The sequence below is a fragment of the Ambystoma mexicanum genome, chromosome 11 (assembly GCF_040938575.1).
Source record: "Ambystoma mexicanum isolate Mex_15411 chromosome 11, UKY_AmexF1_1, whole genome shotgun sequence".
Classification (NCBI taxonomy): Eukaryota; Metazoa; Chordata; class Amphibia; order Caudata; family Ambystomatidae; genus Ambystoma; species Ambystoma mexicanum.
In genome coordinates, this window is record NC_090934.1 from 871,381,522 (window position 1) to 871,405,184 (window position 23,663).

At 48.0% G+C, this 23,663-nt stretch overlaps 1 protein-coding gene across 1 annotated transcript in view; it reads left to right on the forward strand.

Moving 5' to 3' along the window:
• B4GALNT4 (beta-1,4-N-acetyl-galactosaminyltransferase 4) overlaps nucleotides 1–23,663 on the forward strand; it is an 834,734-nt gene that overhangs the window by 375,511 nt on the left and 435,560 nt on the right. Inside the window, exon 2 of the mRNA XM_069623923.1 lies at nucleotides 9,525–9,640. Coding sequence (XP_069480024.1) covers nucleotides 9,525–9,640 — 116 coding nt within the window. The remainder of the gene's footprint in view (nucleotides 1–9,524; nucleotides 9,641–23,663) is intronic.

The following is a 23,663-nucleotide window of genomic DNA, read 5'->3' on the forward strand; positions in this document are numbered from 1 at the left end:
GCCAGGGCCCCCCTGAGCAAAATTTGGGCAGGTCGGGACCCCCCAGAAATGCCAAATGGACAGTATATATTGCGCGCCGTCACCTGCTCCCATCAAAGTCACTGGGCTCCCTCATCCCACTCCTACCCAGTCGCTGGTCTCTCCCCACCCCATCACACACCCAGGGCTCTCCCCACTCTGCTCCCATCACTATCCCATGGTTCCCGCCCATTGTGCTCCCACCATAGTCCCTCGGTTCCCCCATCCCGTTCCCAACACAGTCTGAGGGCCAGTGGCGGCTGGTGAATCTTTTTTAAGTGGAGGGGCATTAAGGGGAGGTTCGGGGGGGGTTTCCCCCTGTGAATTTTTATTTAAATAATAGGTTAAAATGTTGCATTGTAGAGCATACTTTTAACAAAAAATGGGTAAATAGCCAAACAGTTTGCAATTGTTGCTGGGAGTCCAGGGGGCAGGCATTGATATTTTATTTCTATCGCGCTCGTACACAAGTGTTTCAGAGCGTGACAAGGCAAGGGAGGGGAGCAGAGGAGAATAAAACAGCGATCTTACTAGGCCCAGTGACATTGAGAACGCGCAAGTGTGAGGGGAAAAGTGCATGGAAGGGGGGAGAAGTGGAAAGTGCGAAGCAGAGGAGAAACAGATAAATAACAATAAATAAATAATAAAGGCAACAAACAGTGGTAGTGCAGCCAGCAATTTGCAAGTGCTACGTTTAAGACAGCAGACAGGGTAGGTCTGATAAGTGCAGGAAGAAAGATGGTTCTCCTCAAGTTTTAGAGTGGCAGGGCGCTGTTCCAGAGGGAGGCCCCAGCCGAAGACGGAGATCTACCCCCAGCTCGTTTCTTTGATAAACGACTGACCCTGAGGGAGTTGGAGGTAGAGGAGTGAAGAGCTCGAGAGGGGAGGTATTTGCGGAGGAATAGCTGAAGGTATTTTGGACCCAGGCCCCAGAAAGTTAGTGGACAAGGCAGAGGGTTTTTAATGATAGATGTCCGGTAAAAAGATACCATCCCTGTCCCCTGGGCCCCACTGGTCCTAACACAATGAACATGATTATGTGTATATGCAAGGCGCTGCACATTCATACAGCAATCACTCTATCATTCACATGAGCATCCATCACCATACACTCACTCATAACGCATCCATACACATGTTTAAATAAAAACAATGAACATAAACGTACCTTCTGCATTGGCCTGTGTGTGGGTGCTGAAACGGCCTGCTCCAGCTGCTCTGTCCGTATGTGCGAGGAGGCGCAGGAGCTCCCCCTCGGACATACAGACATGCAGTGCCCCAGCCAGCATTTCCAATGAGCTATGCAATGCTGGCGAAGCAAAACGCCCCAGCACTTGCATGGCTCAGTGAGCATGTGCGGCTGGGGAACTAAACTGAACTGTCAAAGGGAAACAGTGTTTCCCTTTGACAGTTCAGCCAGCCCAGGAGCACTCCATTAGCTGGATAAAGCAGCTGAGGGAGTGCTCACTGTTTCACTGGGCTGGCTCCTTAGCTCCTCCATAATGGGTGAGGGGCCACTGGGTGGGCGCCTCTTGCCATTATGGATGAGCCGCCAGGCTCGGACAGGCCTATAGGGCAATGCCTGTACCAAAAATGTAAAATGCTTGTTTGGGCCAATCAAAATGGGCCACCATTTTGGCCAATGTGGACCATTTTGATGAGTTACTTAACTATGCAGTTAGTAATGTTGACCATTGTTGCTGAATATATCACAATTTACTTACATTTTAACACAAAGCACCCCTTTGGGTACTATTGAAACAGTGGGCTTCATAACTACTCTGGCGGTAGCTGTGCCGGTAAAACCGGCACGGCTGCCACTGGAGTTGCATCCGGGTCTGGCACCCGCGAATGGGCAATTACTAGGTCATGCCGAGTTAGGCGGACATGATAATTGCCCTTTCGAAGGTGCCGGTAGATCCCCATTCCCATTTGAGCCCCCATATGGCTCAAATGGGAATGGGGAGCTCGGATGCACCGGCACCGTTAATAACGGTGCCGGTGCATCCGACGAGCTGAGGTCAGACCTGGCGGGGGCTGTCAAGCACCCACGAGCACAACTCTTACTATGGCGGAACGGTAGCAACGGTGCCGGTAGCTTACCAGCACCGTTGTTACTGGTCCGCCATAGTAGTAATGAGGCCCAGTCTGTGACTAAAGGAATGAATATCCATTTACAACTGTGGGCCACTTTTTCATTGTTGCCTGAGACAGTTTCATGCTTCAGCCCGCCCATGTGGGCCACCCCTGCCCATTTCTTCCAATCTAAAAAAAATAAATAAATAAATAAAAAAAAAAAAATCTTTTTTCATGCTGAGCTCTCAGGGCCCCCCTGGGATGCACCCGCGGACCCCTCGGGGGTCGCGACCCACAGTTTGAATACCACTGCTCTATACACTGAGATGCGCCTGTGAGTCTCTGAGTGAGAAGTGATGCTGTAGTTTTAGATGATTGGTTGCCTTTGAATTAAAGATTGTTTCTGCTCATTAACATGCATGCCTTGAGGGCTGTTTATTGTCGGTCTTTGAGAGTTAAGGAGTGAGGTTAGCTCACGGATGGAACTGCAGGGCTACGAAGGGTAGAGGGGACTGCACATGGAGCCACTGGCATGCCGTGAGAACTGACTTTGAGAGCTCTGTCCAATGAAATACCTGCATGCTACAGGAAGTAACTGTCTGTGAGAGTGGGGGAGGTCTGCCCATCGAGACACCGGGTAGCATCAGAAAGGAACTGACTTTGAGCAAGAGAGGTCTGCCCCTCGAGACACCTGCAGGCATCAGAAAGTAACTGAGTCTGAGAGCTTGAGAGCTCTGCCCATTGAGATACCTGAATGCATTCTGGAAGGAACTGACTGTGAGTTTGAGAGGTCGGCCCATCAAGACACCTGCTGGCTTCCGAGAGTAATTTGACTGGGAGAGCTGGAGAGGTCTGCCCCTCGAGACCCCTCCATGCCTCAGGAAGTAACGGACTGAGAGCTACAGAGGTCTGCACATAGTCACTAGCATGCCTTGTGATGTAATTGTCAGTGCGTGAGAGAGAGAGAGAGGTTGGCACATGTTGCTAAACGTGTAAAAGGTCTGCATATCGAGACATCCACATACCTCAAGAAGTGATCACCTGTGAGTGATCAAGAGGTCTGCACATGGAGATACTTGCATGCTTCAGAAAGTAACTGACTGAAAGCTCGAGAGGCCTGCCCATCGAGACACCTGCTTGCTTCAGGAAGTAACTGACTGAGAGCTCGAAAGGCCTGCCTAGTGAGAGACCTAAATGCTTCAGGAAGTACCAGAGAGCTCGAGATGCCTGCCCATCGAGACACCTGCTTGCTTCAGGAAGTAACTGACTGAGAGCTCGTAAGGCCTGCCCATCGAGACACCTAAATGCTTCAGGAAGTACCTGAGAGCTCAAAAGGCCTGCCCATCGGGACACCTAAATGCTTCAGGAAGTAACTGGCTGAGTGATCGAGAGGCCTGGCCATCGAAGGAGAACTCGAGAGACCTGCACATTGAGACACCTGAATGCTTCAGGAAGTAACTGTGAGTTTGAGAGGTCGGCCCATCGGGACACCTGAGCTTCAAAAAGTAACTGACTGAGAGCTTCAAGGCCTGCCCACCGAGCAGGGGAGTTGCTAGGTCTGGAAAAGACCCAGGGCTACGCTGATGTCGGTACTGTTGGGACTGGGGGCTAGCTAGTCTTTTGGCTGTAGCTCCTGAGATTCTATCCGGGGCTACAACCAAAAGATCAGGGGCTATAGCCCATTTAGCCCCCCCCTAGCAATGCCCCTGCCACCGAGGCACCAGATTGCTTCAGGAAGTAACGGGCAAATGAGCGAGGTCTGCCCATTGGGACACCAGCATGCCTCGAAGTGGCACATTGCTTTACACTCGGCGTGTAACTCTGGCGGTATGACTTTGATGTCTGCCTGTAAGGCGCACTCATGGGTGTAATTATAGGCGAGGACAGGCATACAAGTCCCCCCCAACTTTGGTGGCATGCCTTTTTGTCCCCCCCATCTTTTGGTGGGAGGGCTGGGGGGCTGCATTGTGGCCGCTGCATTAATTGATCATGTAATTGGACAGTGCAAGCCTGGCTGAGGTGCCCAGCCAGGCTTGCGCTGTCTCATTACATAATGCCGAACTGAGCTCAGCTGCATGTATGTTGGAAGGATGGGCTGCGGGCTGACCCTAGTGAGGGGTCACTTTTGGACAATCACATTTAGGGTCAGGGGAGTATCCAGCATTGAAAAAGTGGGGGTGGGGTGAGCCACAAAATGCAGTGCGTGTAATAGTCTCATTCACACACCCAAACTGCCCACCCCTGCCCCAATCTACTTTTTTGGTAACATTAGAAGCAGATAGCATTTTTACACATGAAAAAAACTGCAGGATCATTGCAGAAGCAGCAAACTCATCTATTAGAGCTCTGTCCAGGTGCTCTGGGGCAAAATACATGGAAACCTCCTAATTTAAACATGGATTGCACCAACAGTAGTGACTTCACAGAAAAGGACATTGCAAGGAGCATCATCAGTCTTTGATACGCAGAGGCACCATGGAAGTGCCTTTTAGAATAAGTTGCCATTAGGAAGCCAAGTGGCAAATAAGTTTGTGAGGCAAAATACCTAAAATGCACTATTGTTGTATATGGAGCAACTCTATAGTCATTAGGCTTTTTTTATTATAATAGCATGTGATATATTAACATAAGCTTTGAAGTGAATCAGAATCACGTACAGAGCATCAGATAAGACACAATGGGCCTCATTACGAGTCTGGCGGTAACTGTACCGGAAATTCCGGCAGATTACCGCCGGACTCGTATTACCATTCCGCCTCAGTGATTGCCGGAATCACCGGGGCATTACAAACCCGTTGACCCGTTAATTCCGGAGGCGGAATTCTGTAAATCCCCATTACCATGGAGTCCTAAAGGATCCCATGGGAATGGGGAAGTGGAAACACCGGAACCATGCTGTAATGGTGCCAGTGTTTCCATGTCTGCCTGCAGGCGGGTGGTGTTAAACCCGCCAGGTCAGACCTGGCGGGAGTGACACCTCCCGCCTGCAGGACTCTTAATCAGCCGGTCCGGAAAGAACGGTGGTGGCGGATTTACCACCACCGTTCATTCCGGACCGGCTGACTCGTAATGAGGCCCAGTGTGATTAAACGAATTGCTCAGGATCACACACTTTGGTTAAATGGTGAAACGGAGTTGTGGACAATTTAAGCAACTGTGCACATATTCCAGGCTTAGTTGATATAGATATGTATTACGGTTTTGCTTTACATTTCATGTGCTTAAATAATTATTTATAGCAGTGCCTTGGAAGCAAACCACACTACATAATAAGCTAGCCTTTCATAGTAAACTAATTGTACACTATATACGTTGTTATACTCTGTTGAGGTATGAGAGTATGGCTTTAGTTTTATTCTCCCCATCCTGCATGCAAAGTCACATTACTATTGTGCAGGTTAATGTGAGCCTAACAAATCCCCCTTAGGTTTTAAAGCCATATTTCATAAAGCATGTAACATCATGCATCTTCTCACTTCTGATCACTCCCTCCCATATACATTTCTAAAGGGACAAAAGTCCCTGCTAATAGTCGCCCCCTCCCTCCCATCAGTGCCTAATGGCTCACAGCGTAGTTCTCTGTTGACACAGAGAAAAGTGAGGACCCTCTGCTTCCCGGAGCTCCTTGGGACATTGTCCTGCCAGTGGGACACCTCTACCGTTCGGAAAGGGTAAGGTGTCCTGCTGCCAGGACAATGAGCGTGCTGAGCAGGAATTGCTCGGCATACATTGTCCTGCCAGTGGGACACCTTTCCCATTGGGTACCCTCCTTCGAGGTGCCTAATGTCAGTGGCGTCCCACTGAAAAATGCCCCGGTCTGGCCTCCCGATCGATACGCTAGTGCTTGGGGTCATTTGAAAACAGGAAAATATACCTTAATTTTAATGCGTCAGAATGTTGCAGGTAATTAATGAAATCACAATAATCAACCTAATCTGCTGTTTTAAAATCTTGCAGGCATCCATTTTCTATTATGTCTATATGCTTGTCTGGGTCAGTGTCTTAGTGGCAATAATCAAACACCAGCTACCTTCAGCCTGCTTGCAGGGCCTCTTTAGGTAGAGGAGGCTCAGGATTCTTTACTGTTGTCAATGCAGTGAATTCTAAAGACCATCTGCAGTGTTAAGTTTCAGAAGACTGGCGTGCCTTTAGAATTTAATTAATTATAGATACGCCACCAGCCTTATGAAAGTTATAACAGAGCGTCTGCAATGAACTCTTGTGGTGTAGTAGTTTAGTGTTATCCCCCCTCAGAGCCACCTTCTGCCATTCTACCACCCTACCCCTTTCTTTCAGTTGTCATGTCCCCCCAACATTTCCAGCAAAGATACTCCACGGGGCACACTGTGCACCTGTTTTCTGTGCGACACTATTTACATGCACATCACAGTGGCACTCTGCATTTATTGTAATGCTGCCATAGAAGTTGTCGGAGCCCAGCAGCTGATTTCTGGAGCAACAATCCACTTTGGTAAAAGTCATTATTTACCAGAAATGCTGCTTTGTTCCTCCAAATTCTGAATGTTCCCAAACATGTTTGCCTGGATGAACATCATTCCGTGTTACACCCTAACATGGGAGATAAGGGTATGAGTCTCATGTTCATTGTTGCCCCTCAAAGCTGCTGCTGCAAATGCAGATGGAAGGTCATATTGAACAGATTAGTTATTGCAACACTCCAATTTTAGCACTGCCAACAGGTTGCAAACTTAAATCCTAATCTAGAGACAATATGACGGTTACCAAGGATGCTGCAAGCTTGCATCTGCACGCGCAAGACAGGAGCAGTCCCAAATGCAACTCTGGGAGCTGAAAGGACTGCAAACTATATGCCCATTTCCAGTAAACTCCAAATGGTCCAGAAATGATGAGAGCATTGCTAAGCCACCTTACGCCACATTTGTAAAACTGCATAGCTTTTAGACTATCATGGAACCATCCCTTCTGCCTGGAAGAGAGAGGCGGGTTGTCTGCTTGTGGGCATGCTCGTCTGGAGCGGTGACGATCCTGCTGGTCGCCCGCTCAGACTTCACAAACTGGTGTGTGAGGAGAGGGTATGCATTATTCAACAAATAGGGGACAGATTATAGACACTTTGCACCAGTGCAATTACAGTATTGCAGGACATTAGCACTAAGGCAAAAAGTTTCCCCTAGTGTAAAAAACATTGGGGCCACATTAAAAAAAACCTTTGCACCATGGCAAGTAAAAGTTTGCATGGTGTTAGCACTAGGAGAAAGCTGCCATGTGCAAAAAACATATACTTTAAATGCATTGTTGTACCAGGGCAAAGTTCGCCCTTGTGCTAATACCATTTCCTATTAGCACTAGGGGCAACATTGCCCCGGTGCAAACATGCATTCAAACAAGAGTGTTATTGCCCTGGTGCAAACTTGTCCATAGTGCTCTTGCCATGCAAAATGTGTTTGCACCAGTGCAAAGGTTCTGTAATCCGGTCCCAGATTGGCAGTAGGGCAGGATGAGTTTCCTGGCAACGTTGGTGTTGCTAACAGGGGGGGCCTGAGTTCTAGTTCCACGTGTGTTCTTGTGCTCCTGTGCAATGTGCCTCGCTTACAACCTTCAGGCTGCATGTTTCGCTTTATTTTATCCCCTTCACCTTCAATTACTAGGCGGCTGATTTACAGCGCGTTTTTCAATGGGATGTTCACATTGAAAAACGATTTTTGTAAACAAGGCCCTCAGTGTTTATTTAGCACACCCTATTTTCCAGTAGCACTAATGTCATTGAAAGAATTAGCGATAATGAAAATGAGCACAGTAGATAATATTGTGAGAATTTGGTGTAGTGCTTTATATAGGATTCCTCCCACTTTTAAGCGCTGTAATAGGTTATATTAGTAAACACTGTAATAGCTCTCAATCAACACCACAAAAAAGAAGCGCTGAGTGGCACTTGCAGGGTTTGAACTTGCAAACTGCAGAGTGGAATCAGGCCTGGGGCTTAATTGGATGAGCTATCGTCCCGGCTCTGAGAGTTTGCAGTATTGCACCAGTTTAACACAGTATTCAACGATGCAAGAGTGGCCCAATGGAAGTGGATAGTAGATTGTCCTATCAGAACACCAGGTTTATTTTTGTAGTACAGTTAAGAAAGGACTGGCCATAAGGTCGCTACCAGTTAATGGCCTACTGTGATTGTAGGTAAAGTGAATGATATGGTGAGGCATAGGGGGAGAATTCCGATTGTGGTGGTACCATGGGACCTGCCTCCATTGTGCTACTCATCCGCTCACTGTCAGAAACTTCCCCCATAGTTATTTATTTGTTTTGTATGAATCCCAACGTCGTCATTCAGTCACTTCTTATCAATTTATTGCTAAAATAATTTGGTTCCTAGAAACAGGTAGGCGTGACGTGTGAAATAAGCGTGAACAAAAAAGGGTAAACTCGTGCCCAGGAGGTAGGTGGGGTCAGGCTGGGAGTGAGACCTCTGAAATGGGGCCTTTTTTGAATGGTCCTTTTGCTGTAGAAGGGGTGTCTCAAGGCAACCTTCAGCTATCCCCTTTCTTCCGTTCCAGAGCCGGGAACCCTGCTCCCAGAACGAACTGCCTCCATGCTAGTTAAGTATATTGTTGATGTGGCACTAAGTTTGCGCTAAACCAGCATTCAAAGTGTCCCATCGATGTCCAGAGATACTTACAAAAGCACAGAAAGCAAACCCTTTTCAAAGTCGGGCAGTGACTTGCCGAACTCAACCAAATGCATGAACACTGCTTAAATGCGCATACAAGAGGTGTTGACCATTTAACACACACGACTTCGCATTCTCCCTGAATTGCCATGGACAGATTGCAGGATCTGGGGTTCCCAGGGAGCATAGTGAGGAGAAGTTATGGTAGGTACCCTTGCTGATGGAGTAGGCTATCTGGGATTCTACTCTTTGCAGCTGATTAATGGGGTCCTAGAGAGACTTATGCCCATTATGCTGCAGCGGTCTGTGTGTGCCGTGCCTCAGTACAGGACTTAGATGGCGTCACCAGATAGGCAACTCTCACACAGGTCTTCCAGGTATGCAACAATAAAGAACATGTTGAGGGTGCCCTTACTACTAAGTATGATGAGGGTGTAGCAATTGGACACTTTTCTAATATGGTTCCTATTGGCAATTTGTCTGCTGACAGTCACCAGTGACCTGGGCCTCTCCGCCCCCTGCGACGGAGTACCTTTCATGCTCCATTGACGTTGCAAACTGCTTACCCATCAAGTTCGTAACTGAATGCATTTTCAGGACAAGTGGCCCCAGAGCTTCTGAGTCCCCCCCCCCTCCCTTTTGATAATGGGGTGGCCCATATCATGTCTAAGAGGGCCAATATATACAGATTGAATCCCGGTGATGCGCTTTGTGCAATGCTTTAGCGTTGCTTCTTGGACAGGCTGAGCGCTCATGTGCATTTGTGTTCCTTTGGCAGATGGTGATCGGCTTGGTGAGGGGACAGATGCGGGGCGGAGAATGGCCGGAGCCCACGCTTCATCACTCCAAAGAAAGCCTGAAGACTCCAGCGAGAGCCGCGAGGAGGAGCAGATGGTAATATGTTTTCTCTTTTTCATTTTGGAAGTAAACAAGCCGTTAGCAGCTGCTTCGGCCTTTCCTAGGACTTGGTGTGTTTGGGAGGAACTTTGTTTCCATGCCTTTGTGTGAAAACAGTGGCGCGTGCTTTGGCCGATGGCAGATAAACACCATGGAGTAGACTAGGTCTCCCTCATCTCCTGTGACATTGCTCCATCAGTAATCATATGCAATGCTCCTCCAAACACAGGGGTGTTCTCAACCTGGGCAGTTGAGCTACATTGTTCTTGGTGGCGCTTCTGGACGCCATCTTTCCGTTCATTCCTGGGTTGTTGGTCCTGCAAGAGAATGGCCATGAAACACCTGCCTGGCAGTGCAGTCTGGTGGACCAAGACCACGCATGGCGTCTCATTGCTGCCCGTGCCCTTTACGTGTGCTCAGTGTCCCTATTTCTGTTGTTCGCTTTCACTGAAAGGATTTGTTTGACGTCGCTGCTGTATTTTGAGCGTGGAGAGGTGGGTGCGTGGAAATGTTAGCATCATTTTCTATAGGGTTTTGCTGTGGTGCTCTGGTTTCTCCCCATTACATCCAGTGCTTTCTCTCTCTTTCACTTACTCTTTCTTTCTCTCGCTCACTCTCTTCATTATGTCTCAACGTAGCTTTGATCATTGTTTAAGCTAGAGATGACTGCAGGGTTCCCTTTCATAGCTGTAGCTCCACTGGCTGTATTCACAGGCCAGGCGCCTTCTTGCAGCATCAGCGTCTCTCTGATCTGAACGGTGCTCTAAGCCAACCTCTTCTCTTTTAGTTTGGGCTATTAGGTGGCAGAGCTACTATAAGCCGAAACTACGGCATTCGAGTACCGATAGTGAGACATGGCATATGAGGAGGGACACAAAGCTTGAAGTTGTGGTTTGGCTATTTGTCCACCCATTGACTGCCCAGGGCTATGGTAATCCCTATGACCATTCCCACTCAGTTCTTGCCCCAACCCACCCAGAACACATTCTCATGGAACTCTTTTAGTTGGCTTTAAATAAGCCTTGCCATCAAACTTTGCACTCAAAGTGCATGCCAGTGTTGTTTTAAAACGGTCTTTGAAGAGACTTAATTGGAGCTGTAAACACACGACTAGTGCAATTCAAATGCTTTAACCAGGTCTGTCTTCAGCCACTCATTATACAGGAACTATGCGTGTCCTCCACTGAAATCCAATTCAAAAACAGCATTGGGAAAGGCAACAGTTTCGGCTTGTGTACAAGTATTTGGTATTTGCCAGGCACTGCTATTAGATGCCCTGATTCTAGCACCATTTTGCACCTGCTACCGTCAAGGGTCAGTTAATGCCACTACGGCAGTGCCTGCCAACTGCCTTTCCCATGCCTACACAAAAGCCAAACTGTTGCTATCGCCAATGCTTGTTTTATTGTGTAAATGACTATGGTGTGATCACAATGGAATTATTTCCTTACCCCAGTAAAGACCCACATTTCAATCCTGTACTACCTTGTTTGGCACTGCTTGGAAAGAATTTCTCGTATGCTTATTGTTCATTAACCTGTTTCTCTGGGGATGCGTTTTATATCTTCATTGAGTTTGGCATGGACACCAGGATTCCGTATTTTGGTTAGTTCTGCTAGCCATAATGCATCTTTTTATGCAGAAAAGGACTATTTTCGGTGGAAATTGTTTCCATGGGTTTTTCCAAGACTCCCACCCATCCCACTTGTCACCAGCGTGTCCAAGAATCAGAATTAGAGAAGGGCTAAAGTAAAGTTAAAGAGATTAGCCTGTGTGGTGCAATTCTGCACATGTGTGTGCAAGCACATAGATCCCACCAATAGTGGTAGAAAGGCACTGTGCAAGACCACTACATTACATATGCAGCACTGTGCAAAGCAAGGGGCCCGATTGAAGATTGTGCCTGTGGTTAGGAGGTAGAGTGGGATGGGTGATTAGAGTTTGTGCACCAGTGGGAGGGAGGGCATTTTTCAGCCCTCTAGTGTCTGTGTAGTATAATGGCTGCCTGCTGGAGGTCGTGGGCTTCTTAACTGTTGGCCACAATCTCCATGATTTCATGCATCATATACTTGGAAGAGGGCATGAGCAAGAACAGGGAGTCCTGATTACGATTTTGCAAAGGAGTGCCGCAGCCCCTCTACTGAGAACAAACATGGGTCAAATACCCTGTTCTATGGAATTTCATCCACTCCGGAGGGTCTACAACGATGCGCTAGCTCACTGCACCCTTCACAGAGGAGAAATAACCATTTGCATATCAGTCTTATGTTTTCTGAGTATGCTCGTCTGCGCTCGTGTGCATGGACTTGGATAGGCTTGGACTGGACTATAGGACAAATTGCCATTTGCAACTGTGGGTTCACTTTTTCATTGGTGCCCGAGACCATTTTACGCCCCAGTCCTACCCTTGACTTGTACAACCATAATAAGGATGTCAATGCTGTGGGCACACAAACTGTCCTGTGCTTGTCCATGCGTGACCGGTACCTGGACCGCAAAAGTCTATAAAAGAAGTTAAGATACGGCAAGACGCTGCCTCCAGCTCACCCTTCACTGCGACTCCAAGATAGCGCTTCGACGCTTCTTGTGCTGTTGCTTTTCTGTTGCTCCTTGCTATTTCTTAAAAAAAATCAAAGTACTGATCAGGCAACTGTTTTATTTCTTAAATTCAGCAATCCTTTTAAAATGTACCAACCATTGCAACCAACTCACACTTGACGTCAATGCCCACCCCTCCCTGGGCTTGTACCAGTGACGGGGCTGTGGTGACCCCAGTTGCTTTCCCTTCAAAGAACAGCCGTCTCATACAGGCTCGGACTGGCCTACAGGGTAATATGGCAATGCCTGAATTACCAGCCCATTATTCTATTATGGGCCAGTATTTTTTGGCCAGAGTGGGCAAGTTTTATAAGTTACTACACTAGTTTTAACAAACGCTATTAAGCAAATATGCTTTCAAATGCATTCTTTGCAACATACTTTACCAAAAAAACACCCCCTTACATAGTACTTAATCAGTCTGCTCTGAAAAGTAACGCTGTAATGTGTAATTGTAGGCCACTTTTTCATTGGTGCATGGACCAATGTTATGTCGCAGCCCCACCCTGGTTCCATGCCCTACTGAAGCACCTTTGTGGTGTATTTTTCCTTGTGGATTCTTTTGATCTCCGGTGTGGGTTCGTTTGACCACTCCCTTTAGCTTGTAGCACTTACCGGGCTCTGCTAATTCAATGTGTTATCTCATAGAAGAGGGACAGTATTCTGATCGGCCACTGCTCCTTCTCTGCACTTGTAACTCCTTCCACTCATCAATTATGTATCCGCGCCCTGCCTGCTCTTACACTATTACCTGCAGTGTGCCGATGCAAATCTATAACCTCTTCCGCTGCTACACATGCATCATCTGACTCTTCTTCAGGAGTCCTTTAAACATAAGTAACCATTGCAATCTTGACTGCTTGACCGTCGCAATCTTCAGGAGTTTTTTTCCATTTCGCAAGGCTCTAAAAACGTACTTGTTTTAGTCTGATTTCCCATCCCTCTCACCCTTAGCGCCTTGATACCTTACTGCCTTTGTGCGCTCTGCCTTTGCACCTCCTCAGAGGTATTCTTCCCTTCCTCTCCTTCCCCCAGAAGCTCACTGTCTCCCGAGCCCTGGTTCTCTCGAAGCTGGATTACTGTAACAGCCTCTATCTTAATCTGCCTGCCTCCACTCTCCGCCCTCTGCAACTCATCCAGAACAGAACTGCGAGACTTGTCCTTGGCCTCAAGCCCAGGGACCGTATCTCTCCAGGACTGAAATCTCTACACTGGCTCCCAGTGGCTGCGAGGATAAAGTTCAAAACCCTCTGCATTGTCCACAAGGCCTTCTGGGGCCTTGGTCCTAAATACCTTCAACTCTCTCTTCCCAAATATCTTCCTACCCGAGCCCTTCGCTCATCCGCCTCCAACTCCCTCAGGGTCAGCCGCTTCTCGAAGCAACGAGCTGGGGGTAGATCTCTCTCCACGGCAGGGGCCTCCCTCTGGAACAGCCTTCCTGCCTCCCTGAAACTTGAGGAGAACCATCTCCGGTTCCGGAAGCACCTCAAAACCTTCCTCTTTGCTTCTGCTTTCTCTCTCCCTCTCCCCTGCTGAACAGCTAATATTCTACACTGAAACTGCACTGATTCTGCAACTGGACCATTCTTAACGGCCTCGGTCCTGGGCCCAGCCACTCTCCACTTGCACTGATGCCCTGGAATCCCCTCTGCACTGCGGGACTGTCTCTGTATCCCTACAGCCCCCCCCCTTTCCAGCACTTGTTCTGCACTTACCTTGCACTTGCCACCAGCTGGCCCTATTTATGTATTACTTTACGCCACTTACCTTGTACTGCACTTCCCCCCCTCCCCTTCCCCTTTTCCCCCTCCCCCTCCCCCACCCCTGCACTTGCGCGATCTGAATGACACCTGGCCTAGTAGGATCGTTGTCTGTCTCCCCTTGTTCCTCCCCTCCCTGCCTCGTCGCGCCTTGAAACACCTGTGTATAGGCGCGTTATAAATGCCATATCATATATCATATCATATAAATACCACACACAATACAAACCTCTCCCATTTGCAAGTAATTGGTGCCTCTCCCTGCTCGTTGTTCCTCTCCCTCCCTGCACCGTGTGCCTTCCTCCTCCCCACCAAAATAGACTATATATAATTCCCTTCATTAATACCTCATTTTGCATACGGTTTCTTTAAAGTCAAATTGTTTCATCATAGAATAATCTTAAAAAATCATTATGAATTCCTGTAGTGCAGTCATTCCCCCGCCCCACTTAATGTCTTGAGGCTGTGTATGTGTTTTAGGGACTACACCTTCTGACCTTTATTAATGTACAGTATTTCTGCAGATAAATCAAAGTGTACTTGCGTTTCACAATGTCATAGCCTTGTGTGCAGATAAAGATTTCTACATACGCTCTTCGCTAGTTGAAAGGTTTTGTCCTGAGACCTGCTGTTATTTTATGTTTTAAACGCACACTACATTTCGATTGTGTGAGACATCCTGATAGTTTTTTTAAAAACACACTAAAGTTGGGTGCACAGTTTTCATTCTCTATGCTGAGCCCTTTATCGACAGGATCCAGCCAATGTTCGTTTCCTAGAAGGAAATGCAGACAGATGGGCCGCCCTCAAGCCACCCTCTGGTTGTTTTTTCTATGTTGCTTTGCTTTCGGTGAGTAGTCTGAATACGCTTTACGATTCACAATAGAACACAGTTGTTGATCTAAATCCCGCTGTGCTCCATTTGTGACGGTATGGCTGGCTATGTGCTGAGTCTTTGCACGGGTGCGTGATGAAGACCCCCAAAATGTGCATAAAACTAAAAGATAGAGAAGAGCAGCAGGTTGTGCCCTGCCTTCAAGTTACTCAAGGAAAGTATGGGCAGTTGTCCCTACACGATGTATGCATGTGGCGTTTGTATGTGTGCAGAGTGTCCAATGATGGCGAAATCCTCACTTGGATATTAATGATGGACATAGTGCCTACCCAATGCTTTCATCACACTCCGAACAGTGACACACAAAGATGCCTCCGCCCCATTCAAGCCTCTGGCCGCTAGGTTACTCAAGGACGTGTCCTGCAGAGGCAATCCCTCATTGGGACACCTTACTCGGATTGAAACCCCGAGACCCGCTGGTTATATCGGCTGCTTTTTTTTTTTTATCAAGTATGGTAAACCTCCGGGCTGTCCGATCGGGATTCAATCCCAGGATCTGTTGTCTCTGGGGGATAGCTCAGGGACAACGTGCACGCCTTTGAAGCTAGACAACACGGAGCAACACAGGTTCCAAACCCCACGTCAGCACTTAGAAACCGCTGGGTATTAAGCACGTTATAAATAACCTATCATATCATATCTATCTATACATACATCTCTGCAGCAGACACATAGGAGTCTGCAACCTGTGGCTTTCCTGATGTTTTGGACTGCGACTCCCGTGATTTCTCACGATTGTCTATGCTGGTTAGGGATGATGGGAATTGTAGTCCAAGGTTGCACCCCCTGCCCTAACCCAACCCAAAGAGTTTTGCATGCACTGTAACCTGTAACCATCAGCTTCTTCTCACATACGTGCAGTGGATGCAGTAGTCCATTGAGCCATCTTAACAGTGCATGCACATGTTGTATTAGCAGTTTTTATGCATGTCCAGAAAATAGAGGTTAAACATACCTTAGCGTGAGTTCCCCTGCCATGACGAGCAACCGAGGATTAAATGCAGATGTCTTCGGGTCGCTTAGCCTTTAACCCCTTAGAGATTGACAAAATGAGCACAGCTTAGTTGGATGACAGAAACCGCTAGCAATCGCATTGGTATGATAAATATGAACTTGGTACTAACGTCCCTCCAGATCTTTATGTTCCTCTGGCACCAATTTCCCTCCAGATCTTTACGTTCCTCCCGCACCCACTCTCTGTGTGTCAAGCGCCTCGCTAAACAGCGAGCTGGTGGCCAATCTCTTTCCCCGGCAGGCTTCCTCCTATGGAACAGCCTCCCCTTTCCTCTTCATCTTGAGCCAGATCTCCTCAAATTCCAGAAGCTCCTCATGACCTTCCTTTTCACCTCCTTCTCCCCATCTTCCCTCCTATTATAAACCCACAGTTGCTGAGATTGGTGACCAGGGCAACTTGTGTCCTCCTGGGTCCTGGCCTCCCACCCCCAATCGTCTTCAGCCTCCGCCCGCTCACAGCACTTGCCTTGGCACCCACTGGCCTATGCTACCAGAGGCCTGTACTTAATTATTTATTCGCAGCTGACCACTCTTACCTAGTCACTTAACAGCTGCTCACTCCCTAGCACTTCCCTCTTGGGTACACGTAGCACTTACAACCCACTCCCGCACTCCTTCTTTCTCTCTGCACTTGCACATTCTGAATGCTCACAAGACTTAATAGTTCTGTCTCTATCTTTCATTGTTATATTTGCTTTTCATTACCATGTCCCCTCCCTGTTGCCCTGTGGGCACTTTGAAGCACAATTTACTTGATGTATATGTGCCTTACAAATGCACAATAAATAAATAAAGCATTATGTAAAAAGACTAAAAAGTTCTAGTCAAACTCTTTGTTGCCCACTCTCTCACAAAGCTTCCTACTCACCCACAGACCACCTGGATTCGACAGACATTTTGACAACAGTCTGTGCGACTCACTAGCTACCACTCTGGTTAACCACCCATCACTCACCCTACTGGGGGACTTTAAAATCTGGTTTGACATGGCCAGCAACTCCATGACCCAACCCCTGGTCGACAGTCTAGAGGCGCTCAACCTTTCCCAGCATACCACAGGTCCCACCCACATTGGAGGCCACACCCTTGATGCGATCTTCAGCTCCACCAACGTCATTTGTTTCCAACTCCAACCCCCTCATCTGGACAGACCACTCAGCCATACCTTTCTCTGACCGCACATTGCCCTCGCCTCCCAAAGCCCGCTGTGCCCCCCCACATGATCACAAATGCTGGAACAAGGTCAAGGTACTACCAGGGCTGAAGCCCTGCTAGGCACACTCCCGGCAATCCCAGCCACAGATAGACCCTTACCAGACCTTTACCTATCGAATTCTTTGACTCCTGGCTGAACTACTCACTCCTCCCTCTCACCCTCTCCCACCCGCCTTTGCCCTCAAAGGATCAACCCCCAAATGGTTCTCCCCTCCCCACCTGCAGGCTTTAAAACCCCATAATCGCTCCCTTGAGCGCCAATGGCAAGCATGCAAAACCCCTTATAGCAAGTCATTGTTCGCCCACCATCACTGTAACTACAAATTTGAGATCCGAAAGGCCAAAAAGGCCTACTACAATAAAACAATCCTGGACTGCTGCAGCAGCAGCAAAGAGCTCAGCAGGATCATCACAGAATTAATCTAGCCCTCCTGCACCACTGCCCCGACCGCATCCATGCAAATTCTCTGCAAATCCCTCTCCCAACGTTTCTACAACACAGCAGTGGACAGGACAGTCACACTTAATGCCAAACCTTCCAACCTCACCCCCTGCCCAACACCCGCTACTCGAGATTTCACCATCTCCGCCACCTTAACGCCATCCTTCAACCCTATCTCGAGTGAGAAGTTCCTCAAACTACGTTCCAGCAGCAGACCTCTGGCTACCCCCGTTACCCTTGTCCCACCTATCGCCTCAAAGATATCTTCACCTCTACCTGTGCAGAAAAAACGGACAAGGTCCATACTCAACGACTGCCTCACCTCTGACATCTTCCCAGAACGCTTCAAAGTAGCACATGTCAAAACCTTTCTAAAGAAAGCATGCCTCGACCCCCTCCAGCCAATCAATTACAGGCCCATCTCCAACATCTGATTCTTGGTGAAACTCATTGACTGTTCTGCACACTCTCAGCTCCACCTATTTCTTGACTCCAACAACCTCCTAGAGCCCCCTAAATCAGACTTCTGACTGCGCTACGGAACAGAAACCACAATGATCTCGATCTGGGATGACCTCAAGTGTCAGCAGACTCTGAAGAATGCACAGCACTAGTTCTCCTTGATCAGCTTTTGACACCAATAACCACTCAATCCTCCTTGACCTACTCCCCTCCCCAGGAATCTGAGACTTGGCACTCAACTAGTTTGCCTCTTTCCTCAACAGAAACCAAATCACTTTCCTCCTCCCTTTCCTCTCCAACGCTCGATCTGTAAACACGGGAGTACCCCAAGGCACCTGCTTCTCACGTCTCCTATTCAACCTCTACATGACCCATCTGCCAGGGATCATCCACTCATGCAATCTCACCTGCTATAACTATGCTGACAACACCCAAATTATCCTGAGAATCCCCAAAACGATCCGACCTAGACCTATGGATGACAAGTAACCACCTCCTTCTGAAACCTGGGAACACAGAGATCCTGGTGTGCAGCAACACAGCTCGAGTCCCACGATGACTCCCATGCCCCCCTCCCTCGGCATTCCCCCCCTACCTCCACCACTGTCAAAAACCTTGGCTGCAAAATGGACTCAGGCCTATCCCTGTCCCACCAGATCAATAATGTATCCGAATCCTGTCACTACCACGTTAGGCTTCTGAGTTGCATCTTCCTTTACCTCACCTATCCCAACAGACTGGCTGCAACTATGTCCATTGTCCTGTCCTGGCTGAACTGGCTCTTTCCCTAAACCTTGTAAGGCACCACTTAGGGCCGCTAAACCGTACATCAATGGCCAGAATTTGGCTTGAACAGCATTATCGCAGAAATGTAGGAACAGTCGGGGCATGGAAGCCAGCTCAAGTGATCAGTATGCTCTGGGCTAGGTAGTTGCTGGCTCGACTACAATGACCTAACAGCCCCCTTTGTGCCAACAAGATGGCCATGATTGCCCAGCGCACCAGTCTCAAATGCCAATGACTCCAAACCTGAGACTTGACAACACTATAATTGTATACTATGACCAAGAATGCTCACTCCCACCCGACCAGACGTGCACTGTGCTCTATGACCAGGAGATGTCTGTCTGTACCTATCAACCTGGAAACAAATACCCTGACTCCAAACTAGAGCCCAATAGCACCCATGTTCCCCACGATAATTGAGCTTAATCATCATCTTCCTCTAAGCAAGCACAGCACTATCACCCCAGAAGATGCCAACTGCTCTCATAGAAACCTATCCGCAAACTTCCGTGCATAACCATAATCCCTGAGCGTAATAGCTCCTCCGACAGCCAAATACGATTGGACTTGTTCTTGCTAACCTGGGTCAAACGTTACCCATCTGGGATCTAACACGCAGAGCCACTATCGCAGGCTCCCCTGTCAATCGAGTACGATTGACCCTGTTCTTGTTGACCCTGTGTCAAGCTTTACCTATCGGGCAATTAACATGCAGAGAGACTACTGCAGAGCCTTATTGCACTTATGTTTCAAACATCACGATTGGGCCAGATCATGTCACCTATTGGGTACACAAGGCGGTATATGATCAAGTCAGGCTACCCTGGCCTATCCAGGAATAGTGCCATGAACTCCCTCACCCAAGTCGCTATATCAACTATGCTTGATCAGACTTGCTCTTATGTCCTGAGAATATGCACTATGGCCTCCAGCCAATCAGCTCTCTAGCACCCCTGGTCTCGGAAGCGACAACGTTGTTGCAATATAATTCCACACCTGAGCCCATAAACGTGTCAGAAATATCCAGCCATCCACCATAAGCAATGACCAGGGACCCGAAATATGGGCCCTCTGGCACTTACAACAGAACCTCAGAAACAATGCCATATCATATATCATATCATATAAATACCACACACAATACAAACCTCTCCCATTTGCAAGTAATTGGTGCCTCTCCCTGCTCGTTGTTCCTCTCCCTCCCTGCACCGTGTGCCTTCCTCCTCCCCACCAAAATAGACTATATATAATTCCCTTCATTAATACCTCATTTTGCATACGGTTTCTTTAAAGTCAAATTGTTTCATCATAGAATAATCTTAAAAAATCATTATGAATTCCTGTAGTGCAGTCATTCCCCCGCCCCACTTAATGTCTTGAGGCTGTGTATGTGTTTTAGGGACTACACCTTCTGACCTTTATTAATGTACAGTATTTCTGCAGATAAATCAAAGTGTACTTGCGTTTCACAATGTCATAGCCTTGTGTGCAGATAAAGATTTCTACATACGCTCTTCGCTAGTTGAAAGGTTTTGTCCTGAGACCTGCTGTTATTTTATGTTTTAAACGCACACTACATTTCGATTGTGTGAGACATCCTGATAGTTTTTTTAAAAACACACTAAAGTTGGGTGCACAGTTTTCATTCTCTATGCTGAGCCCTTTATCGACAGGATCCAGCCAATGTTCGTTTCCTAGAAGGAAATGCAGACAGATGGGCCGCCCTCAAGCCACCCTCTGGTTGTTTTTTCTATGTTGCTTTGCTTTCGGTGAGTAGTCTGAATACGCTTTACGATTCACAATAGAACACAGTTGTTGATCTAAATCCCGCTGTGCTCCATTTGTGACGGTATGGCTGGCTATGTGCTGAGTCTTTGCACGGGTGCGTGATGAAGACCCCCAAAATGTGCATAAAACTAAAAGATAGAGAAGAGCAGCAGGTTGTGCCCTGCCTTCAAGTTACTCAAGGAAAGTATGGGCAGTTGTCCCTACACGATGTATGCATGTGGCGTTTGTATGTGTGCAGAGTGTCCAATGATGGCGAAATCCTCACTTGGATATTAATGATGGACATAGTGCCTACCCAATGCTTTCATCACACTCCGAACAGTGACACACAAAGATGCCTCCGCCCCATTCAAGCCTCTGGCCGCTAGGTTACTCAAGGACGTGTCCTGCAGAGGCAATCCCTCATTGGGACACCTTACTCGGATTGAAACCCCGAGACCCGCTGGTTATATCGGCTGCTTTTTTTTTTTTATCAAGTATGGTAAACCTCCGGGCTGTCCGATCGGGATTCAATCCCAGGATCTGTTGTCTCTGGGGGATAGCTCAGGGACAACGTGCACGCCTTTGAAGCTAGACAACACGGAGCAACACAGGTTCCAAACCCCACGTCAGCACTTAGAAACCGCTGGGTATTAAGCACGTTATAAATAACCTATCATATCATATCTATCTATACATACATCTCTGCAGCAGACACATAGGAGTCTGCAACCTGTGGCTTTCCTGATGTTTTGGACTGCGACTCCCGTGATTTCTCACGATTGTCTATGCTGGTTAGGGATGATGGGAATTGTAGTCCAAGGTTGCACCCCCTGCCCTAACCCAACCCAAAGAGTTTTGCATGCACTGTAACCTGTAACCATCAGCTTCTTCTCACATACGTGCAGTGGATGCAGTAGTCCATTGAGCCATCTTAACAGTGCATGCACATGTTGTATTAGCAGTTTTTATGCATGTCCAGAAAATAGAGGTTAAACATACCTTAGCGTGAGTTCCCCTGCCATGACGAGCAACCGAGGATTAAATGCAGATGTCTTCGGGTCGCTTAGCCTTTAACCCCTTAGAGATTGACAAAATGAGCACAGCTTAGTTGGATGACAGAAACCGCTAGCAATCGCATTGGTATGATAAATATGAACTTGGTACTAACGTCCCTCCAGATCTTTATGTTCCTCTGGCACCAATTTCCCTCCAGATCTTTACGTTCCTCCCGCACCCACTCTCTGTGTGTCAAGCGCCTCGCTAAACAGCGAGCTGGTGGCCAATCTCTTTCCCCGGCAGGCTTCCTCCTATGGAACAGCCTCCCCTTTCCTCTTCATCTTGAGCCAGATCTCCTCAAATTCCAGAAGCTCCTCATGACCTTCCTTTTCACCTCCTTCTCCCCATCTTCCCTCCTATTATAAACCCACAGTTGCTGAGATTGGTGACCAGGGCAACTTGTGTCCTCCTGGGTCCTGGCCTCCCACCCCCAATCGTCTTCAGCCTCCGCCCGCTCACAGCACTTGCCTTGGCACCCACTGGCCTATGCTACCAGAGGCCTGTACTTAATTATTTATTCGCAGCTGACCACTCTTACCTAGTCACTTAACAGCTGCTCACTCCCTAGCACTTCCCTCTTGGGTACACGTAGCACTTACAACCCACTCCCGCACTCCTTCTTTCTCTCTGCACTTGCACATTCTGAATGCTCACAAGACTTAATAGTTCTGTCTCTATCTTTCATTGTTATATTTGCTTTTCATTACCATGTCCCCTCCCTGTTGCCCTGTGGGCACTTTGAAGCACAATTTACTTGATGTATATGTGCCTTACAAATGCACAATAAATAAATAAAGCATTATGTAAAAAGACTAAAAAGTTCTAGTCAAACTCTTTGTTGCCCACTCTCTCACAAAGCTTCCTACTCACCCACAGACCACCTGGATTCGACAGACATTTTGACAACAGTCTGTGCGACTCACTAGCTACCACTCTGGTTAACCACCCATCACTCACCCTACTGGGGGACTTTAAAATCTGGTTTGACATGGCCAGCAACTCCATGACCCAACCCCTGGTCGACAGTCTAGAGGCGCTCAACCTTTCCCAGCATACCACAGGTCCCACCCACATTGGAGGCCACACCCTTGATGCGATCTTCAGCTCCACCAACGTCATTTGTTTCCAACTCCAACCCCCTCATCTGGACAGACCACTCAGCCATACCTTTCTCTGACCGCACATTGCCCTCGCCTCCCAAAGCCCGCTGTGCCCCCCCACATGATCACAAATGCTGGAACAAGGTCAAGGTACTACCAGGGCTGAAGCCCTGCTAGGCACACTCCCGGCAATCCCAGCCACAGATAGACCCTTACCAGACCTTTACCTATCGAATTCTTTGACTCCTGGCTGAACTACTCACTCCTCCCTCTCACCCTCTCCCACCCGCCTTTGCCCTCAAAGGATCAACCCCCAAATGGTTCTCCCCTCCCCACCTGCAGGCTTTAAAACCCCATAATCGCTCCCTTGAGCGCCAATGGCAAGCATGCAAAACCCCTTATAGCAAGTCATTGTTCGCCCACCATCACTGTAACTACAAATTTGAGATCCGAAAGGCCAAAAAGGCCTACTACAATAAAACAATCCTGGACTGCTGCAGCAGCAGCAAAGAGCTCAGCAGGATCATCACAGAATTAATCTAGCCCTCCTGCACCACTGCCCCGACCGCATCCATGCAAATTCTCTGCAAATCCCTCTCCCAACGTTTCTACAACACAGCAGTGGACAGGACAGTCACACTTAATGCCAAACCTTCCAACCTCACCCCCTGCCCAACACCCGCTACTCGAGATTTCACCATCTCCGCCACCTTAACGCCATCCTTCAACCCTATCTCGAGTGAGAAGTTCCTCAAACTACGTTCCAGCAGCAGACCTCTGGCTACCCCCGTTACCCTTGTCCCACCTATCGCCTCAAAGATATCTTCACCTCTACCTGTGCAGAAAAAACGGACAAGGTCCATACTCAACGACTGCCTCACCTCTGACATCTTCCCAGAACGCTTCAAAGTAGCACATGTCA